The sequence below is a fragment of the Ylistrum balloti genome, unplaced genomic scaffold (assembly GCF_031769215.1).
Source record: "Ylistrum balloti isolate Yb309-2 unplaced genomic scaffold, AGI_CSIRO_Ybal_v1 Utg370448, whole genome shotgun sequence".
Taxonomy (NCBI): domain Eukaryota; kingdom Metazoa; phylum Mollusca; class Bivalvia; order Pectinida; family Pectinidae; genus Ylistrum; species Ylistrum balloti.
The window spans coordinates 1,607,032-1,633,157 of record NW_026782298.1 but is presented as its reverse complement, the minus strand read 5'-3'; the positions used below and the strand labels follow the sequence as shown (position 1 = coordinate 1,633,157).

The following is a 26,126-nucleotide window of genomic DNA, read 5'->3' as shown; positions in this document are numbered from 1 at the left end:
AGAAATTCAGACAAGGCAGACGGTGCATGACAACAGAGGAAACAAACATCTCCAGGAATAGTGACAGCAAAGTGAATGAATCAGATATATCAATTGATCAAGTCACCATCTGACGATGGTTTGTTATAACAGGAGTCCCATGGGTCTTAACGGTCATCTAATATAAAATATTTCAAAGATTTCAAATTTTGAACTTGAGAAGAAGTCGAAAATGTTTTTTCAAGATGGCGGCCATGTTGGATTTCGGACCAACCCGAACTTAGCAAACTTTGGTCAGGATCATGTCACAATCATTTCAGGTAAGTTTCAGCTCAATGAGACATGTAGAATTTGAGAAGAAGTTGAAAATGTTTACAAAATACGACGTTACGACGCCGGACAAAAGGCCATCGCAATAGGTCATTAGACCCTTCGGTCAGATGACCTCAAAAAAAAATAAAAATAATAATAATAAAAAAAACAAATGTAAGAAGAAATTTTTTATTTAAAAGCACTTAGATGATAAATGCTTAAAACAGTACAAGACACAGAATATATATATATATATGATCAGGTTGAATCTATATTCATTCAAAACTAAAAATCATCAATCATTTCTATTTAAAAAGTCTTCATGATTGCATACATTCCCAAATTAAGAATACTTGCCAAGTGACATTTTCCTTTGTGTTAATTACCTATACATTCAGCTGAATATGAAACAAGGTCTAAGGACCTTGACGCTCACCCTGAGTTCTACAACAAGAGGCCGAGTGGCCAGTCACCTGAATGAGAATGTGTAGTATAAAACAGAGAAATTAAGAAATGCTCTTTGTACAGGGACAGAAGTTTTACTTTAAGACCCGTTCATCCATGAAAATTATTTGATTTTACAATATCTGGGTATTGAGTTTTGAAATTTTAGTCCCTTTGATCCCTTCTGACTATACCCATCAACCCCTCTGGGTGAGCCAGGGTCAATATTATACATAACATTTAACAACCCCTCTGGGTGAGCCAGGATCAATATAGTGCATAACATTTAACTGTCACCCTAAAACTTCTAACCAAGTTTGATCCTTTATGAATGGAAAATATAAAAATTATGCTTGAAAATGTAATATAATGCAAGACCCTGTGGTCATGAATTTACAATTTTTGAAATTTCAGTCAGTTGGTGGGGATCACAACTGTTTCAAAAATCCAAATGAATTGTTGATGGCCCAAAGCAATCATATGAAAATGAACTAAAAACTACTGGCCCCAGGGCGCTGAAACCTATGCTTCATACAAAACTGATTTCCATTCACCCAAGTATGCTTCAGACTGAATCTGGAAAATATTCTGCAATTCCTGAAGGAAAAAAAATTGATTTTAAAGAAATTGATAGATTTTCTATAATGAACTCTGCCCATTTGGCCCAGGGGCCAGAGACCCACTTGTTAATATTAAACTGATTTCCCTTCACCCAAGTATGCTTCAGACTAAATCTGGACAATACCCTGCAATTCCTAAAGATCAAGATTGATTTTAAAGAAATTAATTGATTTTCCCTGTTGGGCCCCTGCCCTGCAGGCCCTGCGTGAACGCTTACCAACCTTGAGCATCTGGGGCCTGATATATCAAATTATATGCACTGAACATTTTGGCCCAAATTTTTATCAAAATTCAATAAAGTCCTGATAACATATGGGCCATTACCCCAAAGTCTGTGGAGATTATCATTTGTGCTAAAATAATGCACACATACATACATATTTTTGTATATTGTCAATGACATTGGTTCTTAACTTTAGTTTTCTGAACATGTAATGCAAATAATGTAAAATGTGCTTATCTTTAAAAGTGTCATCCCTAATGTTTTTTGTCAAACTGAAAATAATGGGGCAGTTGAGGTGGAATAAGATATCCACAATTCAGTAAAGCATCTTTAAAACCCTTCCATCCATGAAAAGTATTTGATTCTGGCGTAACTGGATCTAGAGAAGAACATTTTTGGAATTCCACTCAATTTTCCCCTTTTCCTCTGTCTTCTTGGATTGAGGACTTTAAAATTCACAATTTTAGTTCACCTTCAGCAGTGGGAGGGGCATGTCATGTATCTTCAATTTCAATTATGTATTGACAAATGACAACGAGCGATAGGCGATTGCAATCAGTCACTAGACTTTGTCTCTGGTGACCTAATAAACTACGGTATTTAACAGGTAACCTGCCACACACATGAATATCAATGAATACTCATAAGTTAACAACTTCAGCCCACAAGAAAACCCCAAGGATCACTTTAATTTAAATTACTGAAAGTCTCAGTGCCACATTTTAACTTAAAATGGTTTAGCTGCCAGATCAGACATTGTAAATGCATAAGAACCCCACTTATGAGTATTCATACATAGTCATTCACTCATTTAAAATGTACACAAATCTTTTTATGATGTATCCTGAATAGGTGTAAAGTATAATTGCTTTCGTTTCGAGAAAACCGTCTCTTAACACAAAATATTTGATAACATGAAATCAATTTCACTCATAATAATTTACAGGCTTCGGACACATTGCTGTATGTACATCGAATCAGCTTTCTCCTTAATACAATGTACAGGCCAGCGTACACCCTGTATTTATAATGTCGGTTTCAAAAATTCTTCCTAACTATTTACAAACTATCATCTAAAGGTGATTAAGGTCAGTCAAATCTACACTACTGTAGAATCTATGTATGAAGGACGGACAGCCTAAGAGGAAATTAAAATGCTATCAAAAACAGAACACACAACAGCATATATTGCAGTCGATTTTTTTTTTTAAAAATGAGCAGTACAAGAATTGTGCTATTAAGTAGCAGAAGAAGCAGTTGTGAACATTCCACATATAAAATCAACCAGTGTTGAGCACCTAGTCATGCTGATAAAAAATTGTTGATGTTGGTTGGTGTGTTTCTGTCTCCAGGAAGATCAGATGTTTGCCCTCATTTGATTATTACTGTCTGTAAACTTCCACAGAAAAGACCTTATTAAATGCTGATTTTAGTGACCGACAGTGCGAGACTGCAGATCACTATCATATTACAGGTACAGCTATGAATTTGGTTATGACTTTAACTCTCCAGCAATATAGAAGTAGGAACCTTAATGTTTTTGTTGACAAAGTCCTCTTCACTGTGAAAAATGACTTCATGGACAGAGGAAAATTCACAATTTTTTCAATGTTAATATATGACAACTATGAAAGTATTTCCCTATTTGAATAATTCACCCTGCTGAATTGATGATTGAATATTTGTTGACATCGTTAAAAAACTGATACAAGGTTTATAAAATGTCAAGTTATGTTTAAAGGAAGATTTCTCAAATCGTTTTAATTTTAATGATTATTTTGAGTTTAAAACTTCTCTAATAGTACATCTTTCAATTGCAACCACAACAGAACAAAGTATTATGATGTATAACTACAGTCCAACTCTTTTATCACTTGATAACAAAAAATCAGCAGCTGTAACTTTCCAGGTACACTAGGGGTTTTTTTACAGAAGGATCTTCAGGGAAGAAATTAAAATTTACATCTATAACTACGACAGCTTCTAAATTATACACTTAATCAAAATATAAACATGTTTAAAAACAGGATGATAAGTCTGCGAGAACAATACTCTAGTTGATAATTCAAGACCTTCACAAATCAATTTAATTGCCAATCAACATATCTGGTATGAAAAACAAGTGAACTGAGACTCAAATTGATAATGTCAATATGAACAAAATCTTTGAAGGGTTTCATCAGATATCTTTACACAAGCTTTCTGCTTAGGTTGGATGTACCGACAATTTGTCAGCCGTAGCTAAATACCCCTCTTCAACAAGCGTCTCTATTTCTTGACATTGTCAGCGGTTACTACAGATATAATTTCAATAACCAATTAACGAGAGCACCTACATTCTACAATCACCAAGAAGTAACATTTCCAAGCATACAAAAATTAACACATTATTTAACAAGTGTTCCAAGAGCATGCATTTTCATTACAATTTCAATATTACTATTAAATAAAGTTCACCTGATATCCAGTTCAGAACTTAAAAGATTTTGTTACTGTCTTGTATACTAATCTCTGCTTGGAGGTCTCATTTTTCCGTTAATTGATATGTGGTCTCATCAGAGGCGACGTGGTCAACTGAACAATCCATAGTCAATTGTTCTTATATAGGCTAACAAATTCTGTGTAGAATGTAACAAACAATATTCAAGTAAGACTCCTTTTATGCTATTTACACTTAAAAGAACATTAAAGCAACATATTAAAATGGCAAAAATAAAATCCTCTAAGGTTTCTAATGTCAACCGAACATGTCAAAGGTAACAAAGTATTAAAGTATGAAATTTTCAACCAGTTAGATTTTAAGTAACAAAACAGTAAAATGGTTACAATTTGACCAACAAGATTGTTGGCCGGTAGTGAATAGGTTTCAAGTTATATAACAAATAAGAACAATGTAAAATTCAACAGTTTTTACCTTAAAATGATTTATTAAATGACTTAACTACACAAAACATTACAATTGGTCACTGGTAAGCTAAAAATGAACAAATCAAATTGCAAGATGTATTATACAAAATTGAAACCCTTTTTTGCAATATTTGTGACACAATCTATGATAAAAAAATAACAGGCCAAAATGTCTTCAGTAAAAGGTCCAGAAGCCACATGGACTGATTGTGATTTTGAATGGAGTTGTCTGCCCTTGAATCTTGTGTTCTTGCAAGGGTGATTTCATGGAGGAATGAGTGAGTGTAGACTGAAATTATCATGTATATAGGGTCGGACGTCATCCTTCTGTAAAGTTTCAAAAATAGATTCTGTCAAAATTTAGTCTCTAGAAGTTTTTGTAACAGTAAGGCTCTATTGATTACTTGTATCAATGAAATGAACTCTGATTTAAGAAATTATTAATCACAGCTTCAATTGATTATAACCTGGCAACTTATGTTTAGTTACTGGTAATTCTGGAAGTGACAAAAAGTTCACAATATCTTATAGTTACTGGTACATTATAAAAGTGACATAAAATTTGCCAGACCCATAGTTACTGATATCAGTGCCAACGTTATATGATAATGTAAAAATAAATTTTCTATGTTTGTGAGCAAAGTCAATGCACAACCCAGCTGATGGAAATAATAATTAAGAGAATGTCTACACAGTTATCCAAACCACTTGTCAGATTTTCATGAAAATCATACAAAGACTGAAGGTAAAGATATTCGCATAAATACCCTAGAAATAGCAAAGCAAAACCTACAACAAAAGACCAAGTTGAAGAACAGGACATTACTGAACTTCTTTAGATATAAATTAATTTTTGGAAGAATCACGTGTAAAAACACGAATTACTTACATCAATGAGACTCTCCAGAAACGGCACAAGGTTGATGAGTTCTCTGTCTCTTTTATCCATAAACCAGCTCACGATAGGGATTCCATTGTCGAGCTGAACAGGACAGAGAAAAGAACTTTACTACCATGTTTTATATACCACTGTCTGTCCTAAACTAGTATTATATACCACTGTCTGTCCTAAACTAGTATTATATACCACTGTCTGTCATAAACTAGTATTGTATACCACTGTCGGTCTTAAACTAGCATCATATACCACTGTCTGTCTTTATCATCAATACCACTGTCTGTCTTTATCACCAATGCCACTGTCTGTCTTTATCACCAATGCTACTGTCTGTCTTTATCACCAATGCCACTGTCTGTCTTTATCATCAATATCATATACCACTGTCTGTCTTTATCATCAATATCACTGTCTGTCTTTATCATCAACACCATATACCACTGTCTGTCTTTATCATCAATACCACTGTCTGTCTTTATCATCAATACCACTGTCTGTCTTTATCATCAATACTATATACCACTGTCTGTCTTTATTACCAATACCATATACCACTGTCAGTCTTTATCATCTATATCATAAACCACTGTCTGTCTTTATCATCAACACCACATACCACCGTCTGTCTTTATCATCAATACCATATACCACTGTCTGTCTTTATCATCAATATCATAAACCACTGTCTGTCTTTATCATCAATACCACATACCACCGTCTGTCTTTATCATCAACACCATATACCACTGTCTGTCTTTATCATCAATACCACATACCACTGTCTGTCTTTATCATCAATACCACTGTCTGTCTTTATCATCAATACCACTGTCTGTCTTTATCATCAATATCATATACCACTGTCTGTCTTTATCATCAATACCATATACCACTGTCTGTCTTTATCACTAATATGAAATACCACTGTCTGTCTTTATCACCAATATAACAAGATATAAGTTACCTGGTAACCAAAGGCTTGAGGAGAATTGTCAATGATGATGGTTTTGGTGAGATCCCGCCCTAGTATTGTTAGATCTTTGATGTAATTCCCATTCACACACAGGCAGTGCTCCCTGAACAACCTATGTCTACAACAAAAGATTCATACATTACTGACAAAAAATTATCAACATGCATATTTCTCACACATCATAAATAAGCCTTACTGCCACAGAGACTGGTTCAACAATTAGTAGGTTTTGTGCGATACAAATCTCTAGTTATTTCAGACGTTTGTTATCACAGATATTATCAGTGGTAAAATGTTTAAGGTCAGGCCTAATATAGACTGAAGACTGCTGACAGGAATTGGATAGGAAGAAGTGAGAGAAAGATAAACAGGATCTTTTCCTAGCTTGAGGGTAGGACAGAGAAAGTGGAGATTCACGACTGTCTAGCATGCAGTTTTAATACTTTTGTTTTTATTTTGACCAATTTGTAATCTAGATTTACACATTGTACAATGATAATCCTAATGATAAATCACAGCGATAATGCATTGAAAATTATTTTATATAAACAACAATGATAAGACACTGTCTTAAAATCATATCTAACTTGTCTTAAACTGTCAACATAAATCAGTCTCTTGTGTCTGAAATTAACACCTTCTGGTTTAACACATGTTTGTGTTTTGAGCATGCAGACTTATCTTACCCTCACCAAAAGTGTAGATATTTCAATGGAGTCCAATAGAGTAGAAAAATGTTTCCTCTTTTCAATATTTTGTAATGTCACACTCTGAAGGAATCAGGCCATATACAATCTGTGATATCTACTTACTTGATAAAACGTTTATCAGGATCCAGTAAATTCATAAGCTTGTCTGCATAAACTTTCTTGGAGGCAGTGAACAATATCACTTCATATAGTTTGGAGACTCTCTCCAAGAACTCACGAAAGTGGGGCCGGGTACGTACAAACACCTGGAACAAGTAGAACAGATAAATAGTAAATATGTAAATACCTGTACACTGAAAAGTGAGGGCCAGGAAATTCACAACTTTGATGAAGGACTTTAAAACTCTTAAAGAGTACCTAATTCTATCATGCTTGGGTGTTCACAAGATTTTTGAAATTTGACCTTTTTTGGCCCTGTCCCTCAGGTCCTGGGGGTAGGGACCAACACAAGAAAGGTCCTTGGGGGTGGGGACCAACACAAGAAAGGTCCTTGGGGTGGAGCTGATAGATGCTCCCCTAAAAACTATATCTTAAACTAGAAAATGTCTGTAAGACATGAATGCCCCTGTGAAATAATAGTGAAAGGTCCGAATGAAGTTGTTAGGTGGTATATACTGATTTGGGACGGGACGGGACAGGACGGGACGGACATGGGCAACGCTATATGCCCCCAGCCATAAATGGCGGGGGCATAAAAAGAGCAATAATTCAGTAATTATGGGGTTTCAGGCACTGAATTTAATACACTGTACATCCTCTTCGTATGATCAATGTATCCATCAAGGTTCATAATCCTAGTTTTAATGCAAGTAAATTTAATGATCATGACACCAAATTTTAATACAAGGCAATGACTCTGATATCAAGGGGTAGCAGGCCCTGGATTTGATGTACTGCACATTTTCCTGTATTTTGTACAATACACATCATGTATCGACCATGTTGAATGATCCTACTTTAAATGCAGACCAAGTAATACTACGGATACAAAATTTGAACAAAAGGCAATATCGCAAGATTAAGGGTTTGCGGATCTGAACATTGATAAACTGCACATTGTCTGTGTATGATCAATGTATACACCAAGTCTCATTATCCTAGTTTGAAAGCAAGCAATCTAAAGTTGTTCTCTGGACGTGAAATTTTAACAAAGGGCAATAACTCTGTAATCAAGAGGTCAAGGGCTCTGACTTTGGTATACCTTAACTTTGTATTACCAATATATACACCAAGTTTCATGATCCTTGCTTAACTGTGGGCAAAGTTATGATATGGTTATGAAAGACCGGATGGAAAGATTGACGGACAGACAAAAATCCCCTTAAACTTTTTAAAATGTTCTTGAAAACAGCCATAAGCAACCATTGGTTATGTTGGTGCAACCTTTGTTCATATTTCAATTTCAGAAATGAGGCAGAGGAACTTGACAGTATAATATTTAGAAGTAATGCAGAATCCTCGCCACAAATGGCACTCACATAATTATGTTCTTGACAGTGGCTGCATCATCATTGCTATTAACTATTAACTAGTCAATTTTTCACACCGAAACTTTACCTGATAGGTGACGTCTTGAAACAAGACAGGAAATGTGAATGCAGCGTCCTCCAGCTCTGTCAGGCTACAATGGACCAGGGTCTCATCCTGAAAACCAATTCTCAAAGATTATATTTATCGAAGAACTTTTTTCAAAATGGTGTTCAGTTATGCAGACTGTCAATTGTGAATAACCTACATACACAACCAGACAGACAGTCCTTTGTGATAACCTACATACACAACCAGACAGACAGTCCTTTGTGATAACCTACATACACAACCAAACAGACAGTCCCTTGTGATAACCTACATACACAACCAGACAGTCAGTCCTTTGTGATAACCTACATACACAACCAGACAGTCAGTCCTTTGTAATAACCTACATACACAACCAGACAGACAGTCCTTTGTGATAACCTACATACACAACCAGGCTGACAGTCCTTTGTGATAACCTACACACACAACCATACAGACTGTCCTTTGTGATAACCTACATACACAACCAGGCTGACAGTCCTTTGTGATAACCTACATACACAACCAGACAGACAGTCCTTTGTGATAACCTACATACACAACCAGACAGACAGTCCTTTGTGATAACCTACATACACAACCAGGCTGACAGTCCTTTGTGATAACCTACATACACAACCAGACAGACTGTCCTTTGTGATAACCTACATACACAACCAGACAGACAGTCCTTTGTGATAACCTACATACACAACCAGACAGACAGTCCTTTGTGATAACCTACATACACAACCAGACAGACAGTCCTTTGTGATAACCTACATACACAACCAGACAGACAGTCCTTTGTGATAACCTACATACACAACCAGACAGACAGTCCTTTGTGATAACCTACATACACAACCAGACAGACAGTCCTTTGTGATAACCTACATACACAACCAGACAGACAGTCCTTTGTGATAACCTACATACACAACCAGACAGACAGTCCTTTGTGATAACCTACATACACAACCAGGCTGACAGTCCTTTGTGATAACCTACATACACAACCAGACAGACAGTCCTTTGTGATAACCTACATACACAACCAGGCTGACAGTCCTTTGTGATAACCTACATACACAACCAGACAGACAGTCCTTTGTGATAACCTACATACACAACCAGACAGACAGTCCTTTGTGATAACCTACATACACAACCAGGCTGACAGTCCTTTGTGATAACCTACATACACAACCAGACAGACAGTCCTTTTTTTATTCTTCATGACTTAAAAGGTATAATACTTACCAGGTCAAGAACAAGAGAGAATTCGGGAGAACTCCTGGTCTTGAGAGGTAAGGCAGGCATGCGTACACGCAGCTCTTCAGTGAGTGGTGGCAGGTTCTTTATAAACAGGTACCTACAACAAGTGATGAATTACAATCATTTACAAGTATTATTATTTATTGTCCAGAGATTCTGTAGCTGATATTGTACATTTTCCTTCATTTTGATTGGCTATTTATAGACACATTTAATGTTATTACTTAGTAGTAATATCTATGCTCCTTTTCTTCCTTTGATGACTCACGTCAATCTTTCAAATAAGTGTATCATGTACACCAGCCTCTCAATAAAGTGTATCATGTACACTAGCATCTCAAACAAGTGTATCATGTACACCAGCATCTCAAACAAGAGTATCATGTACACCAGCATCTCAATTAAGTGTATCATGTACACCAGCATCTCAATTAAGTGTATCATGTACACCAGCATCTCAATTAAGTGTATCATGTACACCAGCATCTCAATTAAGTGTATCATGTACACCAGTGTCTCAATAAAGTGTATCATGTACACCAGCCTCTAAATTAAGTGTATCATGTACACCAGCCTCTAAATTAAGTGTATCATGTACACCAGCATCTCAATTAAGTGTATCATGTACACCAGCATCTCAATTAAGTGTATCATGTACACCAGCATCTCAATTAAGAGTTTTCACAGGATTAGCTGATTGCTGCTGTAAGAGGGAGATGGTTCAACTGAGTGTTAGCATAAGAATATATATATATTTTTCTTTTAATGCCTCTGCTTCTTAGAAAGCCAACAATACAACAATGCAATTAGAAGGAACAAGGTACACTGGAATAATTTATCATTATTATTATGGTCTTAATGGCCCGTCGACATGTAAAAGGTCATTAGGTCATCAAGTGGTAAACAAGGTAATAAAATCCATTCACTGTTTAATAGATTTAATGTAGAAGCAGTATTTCTTCATCCAGACTTCCAGTTATCTGGAAACCACTTGCAGAAATGTTGTTTTGGTCAATTCTTTTCTATTTCGCAGAAATGTTGTTTTGGTCAATTCTTTTCTATTTCGCAGAAATGTTGTTTTGGTCAATTCTGTTCTATTCTAATTCTTTTTATTTCAATGTAAGCAAGATTCCCTTATCTAGTAAATCTTAAATCTTATGTCTATCTAAAATATCTCATTTTCATTTCTTCACTAAAAGTTGGGACATTTTTCCTTCTTTCTCTTGTTCTAGCTCTTAATAACATGAAATTTGAAAAAAAAAACAACTAAGAAATAGCAATGATAGTCTTCTACTTCCAAATCCAAGAATGTTTGTTAACAGATGGAGCACAAATTAAGGTCCTTCTTCAATCTTTTAGCCAACCATAATCAGATGGTCGATTTTCCATCAGAACAGCACCGCACAAAATCCGAACTTGAGTGAAAATATTTAAGTAAAATTTTTATCTAACTCTCTACACTTCTATTGAGTCAAAATAAAAAAACAAGAAATCTTTTTGGAGCAGGGCTCTTTTTAACTTACGGATCAAATGGTTCCACCTCCCAGTCTCCTTCCTCAAACGACTCATCGGTCGTATTGTGTTCCTCTTCGCCTGGATACACAACAATCTCGCCCTCGGAGCCTTCAACCTTCCTGTAATCACACAACTCTCGTGAAACACTCCAATTAACAGCTCACCAAATAACATTCACAGGAATTTGTAAACATATACCAGACTCCTTTTCGTCAAATTTTCAAAAATGGTGATAAACATATCAATCAATTCATATGAAAAATCTGATGATAATAGATATAAGGCAAAGAAACGGTAGAAAACTTCTGTAAAAATCAAAAGTGTAACATCATTTGTTAAGTAATTAAATCTTACCTATAGACCAGGTTATTGTTATCTTCTGCAACCAATCGCTCATCATTGTCAAGGTAACCAACATTGTTTGTGTTGTTATCAAGGCAACCACTACTGTTGTCTAGGCAACTGACATTGTCAAGGCATGCCAAATTATTGTTGAAGGGAGGTTCTTTGTTTTCTTTTGCTAAAATAAATAAAATTTTGCTTTCTATTAAAAAGCCAGTATATGTGAATACTAGTGTTGGGAATCAGTTGAAATTTCCTGATCGATCATCGACTTTGTGTAACCGATCGATGATCGATTAAAATCGATTAATTCTTAATAGTCTGTTTTTGGATATTATTCAAGTCTAAATACGTATTTTGTGTTATGTTTTAACAGTAATTCACGTAATTACTAAAACTGTTGTACCTACACCATCATTTTGTGTGCTTGTTATTCGTTTATTGCACAGAATACTTTTTAATATAAACAAATGTCTATTTTTTAAAACTAATTTTATTAATGTTGAAAATAATTTCAATGTTGAAATAATCTATTTTCATACATCACAATGATCGATTACAGATTTCTTAATCGATTAATTGATCAAACATCTCGAACAAGTGATACTCGATTAAATTGATTAATCGGAACAACACTAGTGAATACACATGATAGCAGTATGAAGAATTATATACAACTCATCACATCCGCCCTAAAAATGATCTATATAAATAAACTCCCATCCCAACACTTTAAATCTTTAAACATTTTCTAAAGAAGATTTGAATGCTGAGTTAAAATGTTTATTCAATGTTATTGAAAGGCTGTAAAATTAAAGAGTTTACAATTCATATAAAACATATCATATTTTATCATAATACAGAAGTGTTTGTATAGACGGACTACAACACATCAAATTTTATCATTATACAGAAGTGTTTGTATAGACGGACTACAACACATCATATTTTATCATTATACAGAAGTGTTTGTATAGACGGACTACAACACATCATATTTTATCATAATACAGAAGTGTTTGTATAGACGGACTACAACACATCATATTTTATCATTACATAGAAGTGTTTGTACAGACTCAGTGCTCCAGATAACTTTTTGACATGTGGGGTTTTCACATCATATCATAATACAGAAGTGTTTGTATAGACCTGCCTACAACACATGTATTTTATCATAATACAGAAGTGTTTGTAAACATTTTTACAACACATCATATTTGCATATACAGAAGTGTTTGTATCACGATGAATACAACGCATGTTACATATTTTATCATTATACAGAAGTGTTTGTATAGACTGAATACAACACATCATATTTTATCATAATACAGAAGTGTTTGTATAGACTGAATACAACACATCATATTTTATCATTATACAGAAGTGTTTGTATAGACGGACTACAACACATCATATTTTATCATTATACAGAAGTGTTTTTATAGACGGACTACAACACATCATATTTTATCATTATACAGAAGTGTTTGTATAGACGGACTACAACACATCATTTTTATCATAATACAGAAGTGTTTGTATAGACGGACTACAACACATCATTTTTATCATAATACAGAAGTGTTTGTATAGACGGACTACAACACATCATTTTTATCATAATACAGAAGTGTTTGTATAGACGGACTACAACACATCATATTTTATCATTAAACAGAAGTGTTTGTACAGACGGACTACAACACATCATATTTTATCATTATACAGAAGTGTTTGTATAGACGGACTACAACACATCATATTTTATCATTACATAGAAGTGTTTGTACAGACTGACTACAACACGTCATATTTTATCATTAAACAGAAGTGTTTGTACAGACTGAATACAACACATGGCCTGGGAAGTCATGTTTAGTGTACCAAGAACACTGACTATTGACCTGAGAAGGCCATGTTTAGTGTACCAAGAATACTGACTACTGACCTGGGAAGCCATGTTTAGTGTACCAAGAGTACTGACTACTGACCTGGGGAGGCCATGTTTAGTGTACCAAGAATACTGACTACTGACCTGGGAAGTCATGTTTAGTGTACCAAGAACACTGACTATTGACCTGAGAAGGCCATGTTTAGTGTACCAAGAATACTGACTACTGACCTGGGAAGCCATGTTTAGTGTACCAAGAGTACTGACTACTGACCTGGGGAGGCCATGTTTAGTGTACCAAGAATACTGACTACTGACCTGAGAAGCCATGTTTAGTGTACCAAGAATACTGACTACTGACCTGAGGAGTAATCCGATTCGTTATTCTCTTCCACACCGAAGTCAAGTGTCTTTGCAATCAGATCCAAATCATCAGATTCAGCTCCTGGAAGACAAAATTGTGTATTATTGACTTAAAATTGTGAATCTTGATAAGAATATAGTTCTGGGCTCAGGGTTCCAAGCAATGTTCTTTTAATCAAAAACTGAAATTTGTAACCACAAAAGCATTAAAAAAATACATTAGTTGCACACACAACACACAGGATAACTCTCAACAGCCGTTGGAAATTTTGAATACATTTTCCATCAAATCTGTGAAATTTGTGTAAAAATATTCAAGTCACTGAAACAATGTTTTTTTATTATACAAACACAAAATATTTCCAATTGCAGTGGTATTGATATTGGACTCCCAGAACAACATTTAAATATATGACAGATTATAAAGGGTTTATTTACATAATGTAGTTAAAATATGGTGCATGATGACGAATAATGGTTGAGAAGATTTTTGAAATCCAAATCAATTTGACCTCCTTTTGGCCACGCCCATCAGCCCCTTTTGGGTCAGTTAGGATCAATATGGACATACAACCAAATCGTCATCTTTCACTGATAATTCTAACCAAGTTTGAAATATTGCCAATGGAAATAAAACCACGGTAAAAAATCAATCCCCTCCCCATGGGGAAATGTGAGGGGTGAGGACTGTATAATTCACAATTTTGGTTCACTTTAGCTAAGAGAATGTTTCAACTTTTGATTTTTAACTGTAGTAAGTAAACATAAATACTACTCGGAATCAAAAAGCATCAATAGAATCAATGTACAAACACTTCATTGAAATCGGATCAGGAATTTTGAAATCGGATCAGGAATTTTGGACAAGAAGTCAAAAATGTGAATTTTTTATGAATGCTCTGTTCTGTGTAGGGCATACCTTGTCAACTATTAAACAGTTTTAATTCTTCCAACGGATGTTGTCTGGTCCTCTATATATGCTGTTTGCACCTCTTTGAACAGGACTCCTGTATTTCACTAGAAATCTATCCTAGGAAGACTGATGATATTACAGAATCTACCAGTTTCAGAAAACCAGCTTGGAGGAACAACAGCAGATAGGAAGGCACAAGCTAACATTATTCGAATGTCCAGTTTGAGAAAACCAGCTTGGAGGAACAACAGCAGATTGGAAGGCACAAGCTAACATCATTAGAATGTCCAGTTTGAGAAAACCAGCTTGGAGGAACAACAGCAGATAGGAAGGCACAAGCTAACATTATTAGAATGTCCAGTTTGAGAAAACCAGCTTGGAGGAACAACAGCAGATTGGAAGGCACAAGCTAACATTATTAGAATGTCCAGTTTGAGAAAACCAGCTTGGAGGAACAACAGCAGATTGGAAGGCACAAGCTAACATTATTAGAATGTCCAGTTTGAGAAAACCAGCTTACCTTGTCCATAAAATTGGTAGGTAGGAGAAAATATTGTCCCATGGTTAGTAGTTCGTGGAGGACTGGTCGGATCATTGTTTTCTGTCACCTGGTTCAATGGCTTCTTTTGGCCTCCTGCTTTAAAATTGACAACATTTAATCAATTTGAAATCTTTTTTTTGTGTGAAAATAATTCTGTCACACAGGAACATTTCCTAAATCTTTTTTCAAAATCCATAAAGCTTGTATTCCTAAACAGATGTTTCAACCTCTCTTGATATTACATCTGGATGGGCCAAGAAATGATCAGATATCTGAGTAAGAGGTTCTTATGGAGAAAGTTTGGTGATCCAATCAAACAGGATAGGAGACATTCTGGCATGTTTTTCTCTGAATACGTTTAAACGCCTCGAAATAGCATTTTTCATTTAAAACAAGGTCTTTACAGGGCAGTAACCTGATAATGTCATATAAATGACCTTCTGCGAAAGTAAATCTGTAACAGTAAGGGGATTCTTAATGATACAGGATTAGAGATATCCCATAATTTCCAGGTTATAAGCTGCAGCTTTTTTCCTCTGCAGTTGAGCATGCAGCTCACATTTGGACAAAAATAAATCGGCAAAATGAAAAAAAAAAGAAGACTATCTTCTGGATATCGGTTCCAGACCGGTATGTATTTTGTTGAAGTGTATCACATGCACCATTGACTTGTGTGACCTCACTTCCTGATAGTTTTCGTTGTTGCAATATGTCATGCTTCCAGAAAGTTTTTACGAGTACCTGTCCATCACGTGTTTGTGACTAAAACAGATCATCTAGAACTGTCATTTGCAACCGCATACAGGATTATTTAAAGATTGAAATAGAAATAGCATTCTCCGGGACTTAATTAATCATACATTTTAATATGAATCACAATGATATCTTATGAACTTTCTTGGTTGCTTTGGAAGCCATAGCAGAAGTTTACATTAGCCTGTTGCATCCTGGGATAGATATGTTACCAGGTCAAATTCTAGAATGACTGCTGTGCTTGTTTAATATAAGAATGGCTTCGTGTAACTTATAATTCCTTTGCAAGCTTATATTATATGTTTCAATGACAGCCTTCATAAATTGCCTTCTGTTGTCTATCATATTAATGAACTTTGGTCAACATAATGATTACCACACGGTAAGAAAGGATGTGGTACATATTATATGTGGATGAAATAAAGAAATTGCTAAAAACTAGCTCTGTGTACGGTTTGTAGCCCAGAAAATACGGTATTAAGAACAAGGCATTTTATTCTCAGAACTTGCAGAGATGAAAGTGGCTGGCATTGGAAAAAGGCGGAAATCCGCCGATTGGCAGAAATTTTTCATCTCTGTTGTAATTCAACAATAGCTTTCAAACATTCGACTGATGTAAGAGTTATCTTCCTTCGTATTATCAATTTGACAATACCGGAAACTCGGTGCTCAAAACTGCTCGACGTTTAATTTTACAGTTTATAAGGGCATATAAATCGAAGGATTTAAGAACAGAGTTGATGAGATTGCTTAAAAATACAAGAGGCCCATGGGCCTTAACGGTCATCTGACAAAAAGCAAGCCAAACCTAGAAAGTGGGTTGAGGTCATTCATTTGAACAAACTTGTTCTCCTCCATCTTACAGGGCACTCATGGACTTTTGCTTGTTGAAAGAAGTCGTTTGTATATTTTAACATATTTGACCCCTGTGACCTTGAAAGTGGGTCGAGGTCATTCATTTGAATAAACTTGGTAGCCTTTCCTCCCAGCATGCTACAGACCCAATATCGGCACTCATAGCCTTTTGCTTATTGAGATGAAGTCCTTTGTATATTTTAACATATTTGACCCCTGTGACCTTGAAAGTTGTTCAAGGTCATTCATTTGAACAAACTTGATAGCCCTTCATCCCAGCATGCCACAGGCACAATATCAGCAATCTGAGCCTTTTGATTATTGAGGAGAAGTCGTTTAAAGATTTCAACATATTTGGCCCCTGTGACCTTGAACGTGGGTCAAGGTCATTCATTTGAACAAACTTAGTAGCACTTCAGCCCAGCATGTCACAGGCCCAATATCTTCACTCTGAGCCTTTTGGTTAATGAGAAGAAGTTGTTTAAAGATTTTAACATATTTGACCCCTGTGACCTTTAAAGTGGGTCAAGGTCATTCATTTGAACAAACTTGGTAGAGCTCCACCCCTTAAATTTTCTCACTGGATTTGCATCGACCCTTTGGGTCAGATGACCTAAAAATGCATCATCAAGACATACCTAACCCCCCCACTCCTGAAATTTTCTCACCGGATTTGCATCGATCTCAAAAATGACAAAATTTGTCATGAAAAAGTCGAAAATTTTTCATCTCTGCACAACGACCTACTTTTCAACTGCCAGGATGTACCTACTGACCAAGTTTGATGAAGCTACATAACTAGTATCCCAGATACATTCTCAAGAAAATATACACTACTGACAAACAACAGAACCAAGATGTATGCCATGGCAGTTAGAGGATCCCAAGGAATGTATATGAATAGCAATTAAAAAATAGCTCTGCAAACAAACTTGGGCAATACACTCCTTTTGCTTGTTGACAGCCTTATTATAAAATTGGGTTCAGCCTGGACTTGAAAGTTGTTCAAGGTCATTCATTTAAATAAACTTGGTAGCCTTTCCTCCCAGCATGCTAGAAATATCGGCACTCAATAGGCTGTGTAGGTCCAAAGTGGCCCAACATGCCCAGCGAAAATGGTGATCGCTGGTGATGTTGTTCTGCCACAGAGATAATGAGCGGAATGCAAAAGTTCAAGATGGCGCCCATGTAACCGCCATAGAAGAAGTTGTTTAAAGATTTTATTGTGACCTTTAAAGTGGGTGACAAAAAACAATAGGGTTGTGTAGGTCCATAGGTCCAACATCCCCAGCCTAATAAAATTGTGTTCATGATGACCGGTGATGTAGATTTTGGTGATGTTGATCTTGAATAAGCCGAATGCAATTGTATTGTGCGGTGACAAAAAACAATAGGGTTGTGTAAGTCCATAGGTCCAACATCCCCAGTAAAAATGATGATGACCGGTGATGTAGATTTTTTAATAAGCCAAATGCAATTGTGGACGGATGGACAGACAGACGGACGCCGTGCGTGATGGCAATACCCCACACCCTTTCGGGCTGTGGGGTAAAAATTGTTTACAGACAATGGGCCACCAACAGAAAGTGATATAACTACCCCACATGGTCATCTTCAAAAAATGATCGATTGTTACACCTCGTAAGCTCATGTCAACTTTTAGCAAGATAAATTGCTTTGCTCTACCAATATTCTGGATTTAGTAAGAAAGGTTGCTCCTTTCATCTGGTTAGTATGTAATTTGAAAAACCAAAATAAAGTCAGCAGGACTTTAAAGACTTGGTCAGGGAGACCCAACATTCAATTTTACTTGGGAAAGCCATGCCTGGAGAAGAGATTATAGCAAAATGTCCTCATTGATGTTCATTATTGTTTTATACTTTTGTATAATATGGTCCTTACTAGTGTTTGTATCAAACTTGTAGTTTCCTAATTATGCAGTTAAAAAAAAAAAAAAAAAAATTTTGGCCCAATAATAAGTCTGCAGCATTCACCTGGTATGCTATATTCAGCTAAAGTAGAATAAGTGTTAATATGTATATAGAGATATTAACATGTACACCATTTGCTTTCATAGTGGGCACATCCAATAAATTTTAACTAATTTTCACAACAAACAGCTTCTAATAATTGAATAAGAGCCAAGTTCATTTCTTTTTGCAAACATTGTCGAGCTTCATCCTAGGAACCTATCAGTCAATACCATACTTTTGTGCCTTCTGGTTCATTAGAAGAAGTTCCTTAAAGGTTTTAACAAATTTGATCCCTGTGACCTTCCATAATAAGGATCAATAGGTCGTTTCTTTTTTGACTTTGAGCTGAAAAATTTGGCAAATATCACCGATTACATACCAGTTTTCTTTGCTTTGACTGGGTACGGTGTAGAGGAGATCAGAACCTCTTGATCACCAGAACTAAGAGTCTGCGTGTTGTCGTCTTCTGTGTCAACTCTAGTAACAAGCCCTTCCTCCTCCTTTGCAGATGTTCCAACACCTCCTTCTCTGCGACTAAATGGTCCAGAGGACTTTGCCCTCTTCATCGGGGCCCCATCCTGGACCTGAATGCAATTTCAACCAAAGATAAATATCCCCAGATTGCTGGATCTCTACACAAATTCTGAGCATCAACTTTCTGATATTTCCAATTTAAAATAAACTAGAAAGAGCTCATCTCTCATCCTAAGGAACATCCTTCCCCCCTCCTAAGGTCCTTAACCTAAATAATGTGGAGCCTCATTATTTTCAAATGTGTTTTACATAAAGGTGAACATAAGATATAAATTTCAAGGAAATAAGCTCACTTGTAACTACACAAGAATAAAAAAATGAAAATGGAAAGCTATGTGTGTAGGCTGTCACAATACAGTAATAAATTTGATGATACCTCTGTTGACGCCGAAGTGGCTAGGGTGCGTTTGCGACCAGTAGGTTGCAAAGCAACTGAGGATCCATGTTTCCCTGTCTTCTGTTTCCGGAGACGTGTCACGTTTCCTTGTTTGTAGCGTAGCTGCATTGTGGTTTAATGCTACATCCCAAAGAAAACTCTGAAAAAAAAGTATTTTTAATGGACATGAATATAGAAATCATTACAATCCATTGATGAGCTAAATGGTGTCTAGAATTTCTAGAACTGTCCAATCGATTTCTGATCATTGATCACGTTGCTTTAGAAATTTTATATAAATGCATACACAATCAGGGTTTTTCATAATTTTGTTAGTAGAAGGCTGTGTAGTGAAAGTAGGAGGCTGGCCTGCCGTGTACGTGTAGTCGTGTACGGAACATTATTACGGAACTGGATTGGTGTAGGCGGCCAAATGATCAAAGTAGCCGGTCAAATTGGCCGACGACCGGCTTTTATGGAAAACCCTGCACATTAATTATTTTTTTTCCATTGAAGTACATTAGGACCGCTTGAATACTTTGTTTTATTCAACATAATGAATACCAGAATCATGAATCACTGACGGACAAATTTTACATATTTTCTCTTCATTAAAATTCAAGATACAGTCAAAACTCGTTATCTCGAAATTCAAGGGACTGTTGAAAATATTTCGACTTATCTGAATTTTGACTCAAACAAAGTGTATAAATAAGGTTGACGAAATCAGTTTCCTGACATTGATAACAGCTGAGCAAAGTAGGGCCACCATAGCACGCAAACATCGCAGTTTAATCTGTTGCTTGAAATGGCAGTAAATAAACGAATTTATTTTCATTCATTATTTATGTTTATTCATCCATAAAACAAAGTATGTTATAACAACTTCAATCCAATACATTTGTACTCTCGTCCTTCCGACCTGCATACATGTACAGGGGTTGACACTAACATTTTGAAGGCAGTAGCCCGAAGAGCTATTAATTACTTGATTGCAGTAGCCCTGCTGCACTAGTTAGTAAAGAAGTTACGAAGCACTAGACAAAAACAATGTTTACATCAATTTTATTATACGCTGTCTTAGTCTGTATGACTATCGGCTGACAACAAATTTCACAGTGCATTTCGTCATTCTCAAAACGTAGCCACGAGAATGATTTCAGCCAACTGCGTTAGAACTTTGGTTTGCATCTATTGTGCTCATATTCTTCCTGCACAACCTTTTTGTCTGTTGTTTTCAGCTTTTTTTGAGGAGGGACTGGCTGATCCAGCCACTTTAATAACACCGACATTTTGATTTAAATCATGATCGAAATCACGCTTGAATTTTTCAAGTACCTTTCGTAATGGATTTCAAACGCACAAAAGACGGAATCTTTATAAGGTTCAATTAATAGAGAGTGACAATACACAACAAACGTTCATGTGATTGTGCAACCGCAAATGAAAATTTGACCAATGTCTTGTTTACGACAGTTGAACTACGTAAAACGGAAGTAGCTCAACAGACTACTGACTTTGAAACTATTGGTTGCCCTTCAAAATATTCAGTAGCCATGGGCTACCGTTAGTGTCGATCCCTGATGTACTTACTGACCAAGCACATATACATCATTTATTTTACAGAATGACAATAAAACAAAATAAAAATTTGCTTTTGATATGCTACAAGAAATGATGTATGAAGCTACAGATCATGTCAATATGACTTTATTTTTAATAAATAAACATACAAAAAAAGTGGCACTAGAAATGTTTTACCTGTTACAGAAAACATTGTACAAGCATTAGACTTAACAAATCATACACAGATATAGACTCTATCAATGAAAATACTTCCTGCACTTCATTGTCAAAACGATTTGACAAAGTGCCCAATCACAGTTCTTTATTAAACAACCTCAAATTTAGCTTCTCTCAAAATTTTGGGGATCAGATTTCGCCAAATAGTTTGTGCTGGTTTGATGGATTCCTTTTAATCGTGCCTGAAGATGCACGCAACCAAGTTAAATGTTTTTGATGTTTTGTGTAAATGACCTACTTTTTGAAAGTACAGGTAAGTCACTGCTACAAAATGGTGACACTAATTTAGAAGCTAACCTGGATAATTAAAACTGGTACATAATTGCCAATTAACCATGTGTTGCACACATCTGAGTTATTACTCTGTGAATGTTTCGACTTATTTCTTCAGAAGACATGCCAATGTTTTAACAAAAAAGAAGAATTTCTGGACAACAAATGACTTTTCTTTGCTTGCATTTGAAGGGACTGAAAAAATCGCTTTGACTCAACTGAAATTTGACTTTATGAAATTCAAGTTATCAGAACTAAAAGTACAAAGATATAGAAAGAAAAAAATTGGGATTTGAACATTTTTTCGACTCAAACGGAGTTTCGACTAGGGCAATTTCAAGACAATGAGTTTCAACTGTATACCGAAATTGTGTCATAATTAAGCCAAAACAGCCAGCTTCCGGGCACAAAATTTTGCATTCTGTACATGCCAAAATCGGTTGGGATGCACCATTTCTTACTAGCAGCGGTTAAGGACATGCCCCAGTTAGTATTAATAGCAAAGTCTCGCAACTCAATGAAAGTCCAGTTAGCAAGACCTTATCAAACATGCTGGACAGAGTACATGTGCGCCAAACTTGCTGATGTGTACAAGTAAAGTGGTCAATAGAGTTGTTAAAGTAAGCAGTCAAGGAAGAGGCAAGTTCTGTCATGGGTTATCGCTATTAATAAAGTTCTTAATTCCTTAATGTTATCAGAATGAAGTAATAACAGGTGGCAGTTAATAAGGAGTACTTGGTCCCACTATCACATGGTAGTGATAGCTTTGCACATTTATCTGGTTAATTTACCAGATAAATGTGACCAACAATCCTGAAATTAAAATTTAAAGATGCCCATGATTTTTTTATGCTTCATAATTGTGTGAAGTTTGAAGAGCATCCCACACGTGATGGAGCAGTTACAATGCTGACAACCATCTTCTAAATCAGGGCTCTCGATCTGCCAGATTCGGGGCCGATATTCGGCCCCATTCCCAATGCAAAATAGTATCTTTTTTTTCCCAATTTAGACCCCAAGTTTTCCCAATTCTAAGGAAAACACCACTATTTTTCCCAATTCTAAGGGCCCCCGGCCCCAGTCCCAAAATGGGGTGTGAGAGACCTGTAAATACAATGACCTTGACCCAGCATGTCTGAAACTCCAAGAGTCCCAAAAAATTTTGGTGTTTTATAATTGAGCGACATTCTATGAGAATCTCAATCTCCAGGAATGAAGTAGTCATTAGAACAGACAAACTTTCACAGACGCTGGGAAAGACACAGGAAAACTACACCTGTATAGACTTGTATAGATCTAGAAAATTATACCTCCTTTAATTTGATTATTTATAAACATGTACAAAAATTGCCAAGCACAGCAAGAGAACTGAATGCAGACCAAAACAAAACAAAAAATAAGCTCACCCCACAATGAAACTCCTTTTCCCCTGAAAATCTCATCGGAAATTAATATCTTCAAAAATACTTTTGAACATTTCACTCTAAAATTGATTCAACACGTGTCAGCTAAAGAAGAAGTATGTCAGGGACAGATAGAGGTACATGTTCCACTTTAACATTAACGTACCTACCTGGACATCTAAAAATGAATCACGCGCTGCCTATTACAACAGGATTTCAATGACATGACAAAGTATTGTAACATTTATAATAGTCGCTGAACAGGACAGATTTGGGTGTGTAAGATACTACTATCTAATTGGTCCAATTCCTCACGTTTTACAAGCAGATGTGAAAATTCCCATGTAACTCTAGGCATATGATATGCGTCAAATTGAGAAGACTAAATAAAAAAGATAGCAAATCTCTCCACTAAGATAAACAGACTGATGCATCTCCAAGGAATTAAGAAATCTTTTTGTTGTAATGCTAAAACTGGAAATACTGTTAATAATCCCATCTGCTAGCACTATAGTCTCAACCCCGCCTCTTTTCTGGGGAAAAAGGATGGTTGAGCTAAAGAAAACCAGTTATATAAAGAAATTTCTAACTGATCTGCCAATCCAATCTTTAGCCTTTCAACCAATTAAAAACCTTCCGAAGAAAACAAACCAACATTATGTTTCTATGCTACCAGCAATAGATGAGCACATGTAACTGTTAGTGATCTGCTGTTATAGACTAAAGGTGTAAAAATAAATATATTCCAATATCACTGCTTCAATTATACAGTAAAATTCAATACCTATTGACAACTGTTCAATCATGTACCAAAAGTTTTTGCTAGGTTGGTATTGATAACGCTGCTTCGTAATCATGAGAAAAACTGAAAAAATAGGTAGTTATTGTGTAATAAACCTGTTTTTATTGATATAACTCACACTTACCCTAGATCCAAAGTTGATAACAAATTTTTGAAGTAGAAACTAATTACATGTCAGGCTCTTGATATTGCAAATTCAAAAGTCAGATATTTAAGTTCAATATTGCCTGTTTCTTTTCTTCAAAGCAAAGCACTCTTATCAGAGTACATGCAAGGCTTTTGGAAAAGTCTTCGTGCTCTAGATATTCTTTTGGGTTGATAAAAACAAGGCAAGCAGGGACTCACACAGATATAATCCCCAACCCCTTGGACAAAATGGTCAAAGTGACCTTTGACCTTGACCATCAAAATCAAATTTGATATAGCAGTTGATACATCGAATATGAACCAGACCCGTTAAAGGGGTTCATAAGATATGTCATGGACCCCATCTCTTGTATAACGTGGTTACCATATATCATTTGTATCATTTATGACCCAACATTACATCATCCCCACCCCACCCCCTCCCTTACATAACCAGTGGCAGAGAGGTGTTCATATAAAATTAGGTGAATCTTCCTTTTGACTCCCCCTCCATACAAAAGACTAAAAAAAAAAATCCTGAAATAATAATTAAGATAGTTTACTATCATTGTATATGATTATTCCGTATCTAATAATATAATTTTCTATCATTTCTGATGAGCCTTAAAATACCCTTTTCCTTGTAAATGGACAAAATTGGGCAGGGCAGAGGTTCAAAAGTAGAATTTTTCCTTAAAAGAAAGTAACTAATGAACAGCTAGTAAAGTGGTTCAATAAACATGTTGTATTAATGTTATACCACTGGAATCGATGCATCCTACTGTCGTCTACAGCCGGTTGTTGGCAGTCGTGTTATGAATGGGGAAAGTAGGTCAGCCACTCAGCTGACGTCACTCTGCGAGAAAGAGTTCATCGATTTTTTCGTGTAAGTTCTGAATCATCTTTGAAAAAAGATCACATATTTCCTAATCAGTTTGACGAATTTCAACACTTTTTCATAGTAGAGGATAACGCTCGAAAAATTGTCAATAAAATAGGAAATCAAAAACTTGATCACAGGCTGTAAAGATCAAGGTCGGGAATTTTCTTGCATTGAGTTTGTACACAGCGGTAAGGCATCCCGACATGGCTGTCTGCCAACAGTTTGTGGTAAACTGAACCTCCAATCTCATCGCGATTTAAAAGTTAAAACTAGTTCGTCGTATCACGAACTTTGTAAGTTAAGCACATACTACAATACTGTATATACAGGAAAACAGGACATATCAAAATATCAACAAACTTACCCCAAATAATATTGTTTACTCCGACTCCATTTCGCGCGTAGGCTTGAAGACCCGGATGTACGGATATTTACGCATGCGTAGTAGTTCAACTTTACAATTTGTAAACATAGTAAACGTACAACCACGTGGTTTATCATCTACGTGAAAAATAAGTATCGCTCATCAACTGAGCTGACGTTGCAAGTGCAGCTTTATGTACAGACACTTTTCATCGTGCTATGAAACTTGTATTTTGTTTTTAGCTCACCTGGTCCTAAGACCGGTGAGCATTTGCTACGGCGCGGTGTCCATCGTCGTCGGTATTCCGGCGTCCTTCAAATACTACCGTTTCCTAATCAAAGCACTGTAAGAAATGAGGACACAAACGACAAAAAAAAATCTTGCCTGTGATTGATGTGAATGCTGTATATGTTGTAAATGTTAAATAAAATAAATATTTAAACATAATTTAAAGCAAAAATTTGTAAGAGTAACAAGGATAAAATTGAAATTATGTACATGTCAC

At 35.8% G+C, this 26,126-nt stretch overlaps 1 protein-coding gene across 3 annotated transcripts; it reads right to left on the bottom strand.

Moving 5' to 3' along the window:
* Positions 1–464: 464 nt before the first annotated feature.
* Positions 465–25,671, bottom strand: LOC132554826 (CTD small phosphatase-like protein 2). 3 transcript variants are annotated; one of them, XM_060219147.1, is made up of 13 exons: positions 25,622–25,671; positions 19,968–20,127; positions 19,437–19,641; positions 15,456–15,572; positions 14,021–14,104; positions 11,775–11,940; positions 11,429–11,539; positions 9,891–10,002; positions 8,625–8,711; positions 7,170–7,312; positions 6,349–6,475; positions 5,376–5,468; positions 465–4,813 (listed from the first exon to the last, which is right to left on the bottom strand). In XM_060219147.1, exons 2-13 carry the CDS (start codon positions 20,094–20,096, stop codon positions 4,751–4,753), a joined length of 1,437 nt encoding a protein of 478 aa, XP_060075130.1. In that variant the 5' UTR covers positions 20,097–20,127; positions 25,622–25,671; the 3' UTR covers positions 465–4,750. The 3 variants fall into 3 exon arrangements, with proteins under 3 accessions (XP_060075130.1, XP_060075131.1, XP_060075129.1); XM_060219148.1 differs by lacking the exon at positions 25,622–25,671 and adding an exon at positions 25,135–25,170 and having other exon boundaries at positions 15,456–15,569; XM_060219146.1 differs by lacking the exon at positions 25,622–25,671 and adding an exon at positions 25,135–25,168.
* Positions 25,672–26,126: the final 455 nt, after the last annotated feature.

Excerpts from the sequence above, each read along its gene's own strand:
- LOC132554826 (XM_060219147.1), bottom strand. The coding sequence starts at position 20,096 with ATGCAGCTACGCTACAAACAAGGAAACGTGACACGTCTCCGGAAACAG. Across the intron at positions 5,469-6,348 it reads CTCAAGCCTTTGGTTACCAG|CTCGACAATGGAATCCCTAT; the intron begins GTAACTTATATC and ends TGTCCTGTTCAG. Across the intron at positions 4,814-5,375 it reads TTCTGGAGAGTCTCATTGAT|AAGGATGACGTCCGACCCTA; the intron begins GTAAGTAATTCG and ends GAAACTTTACAG.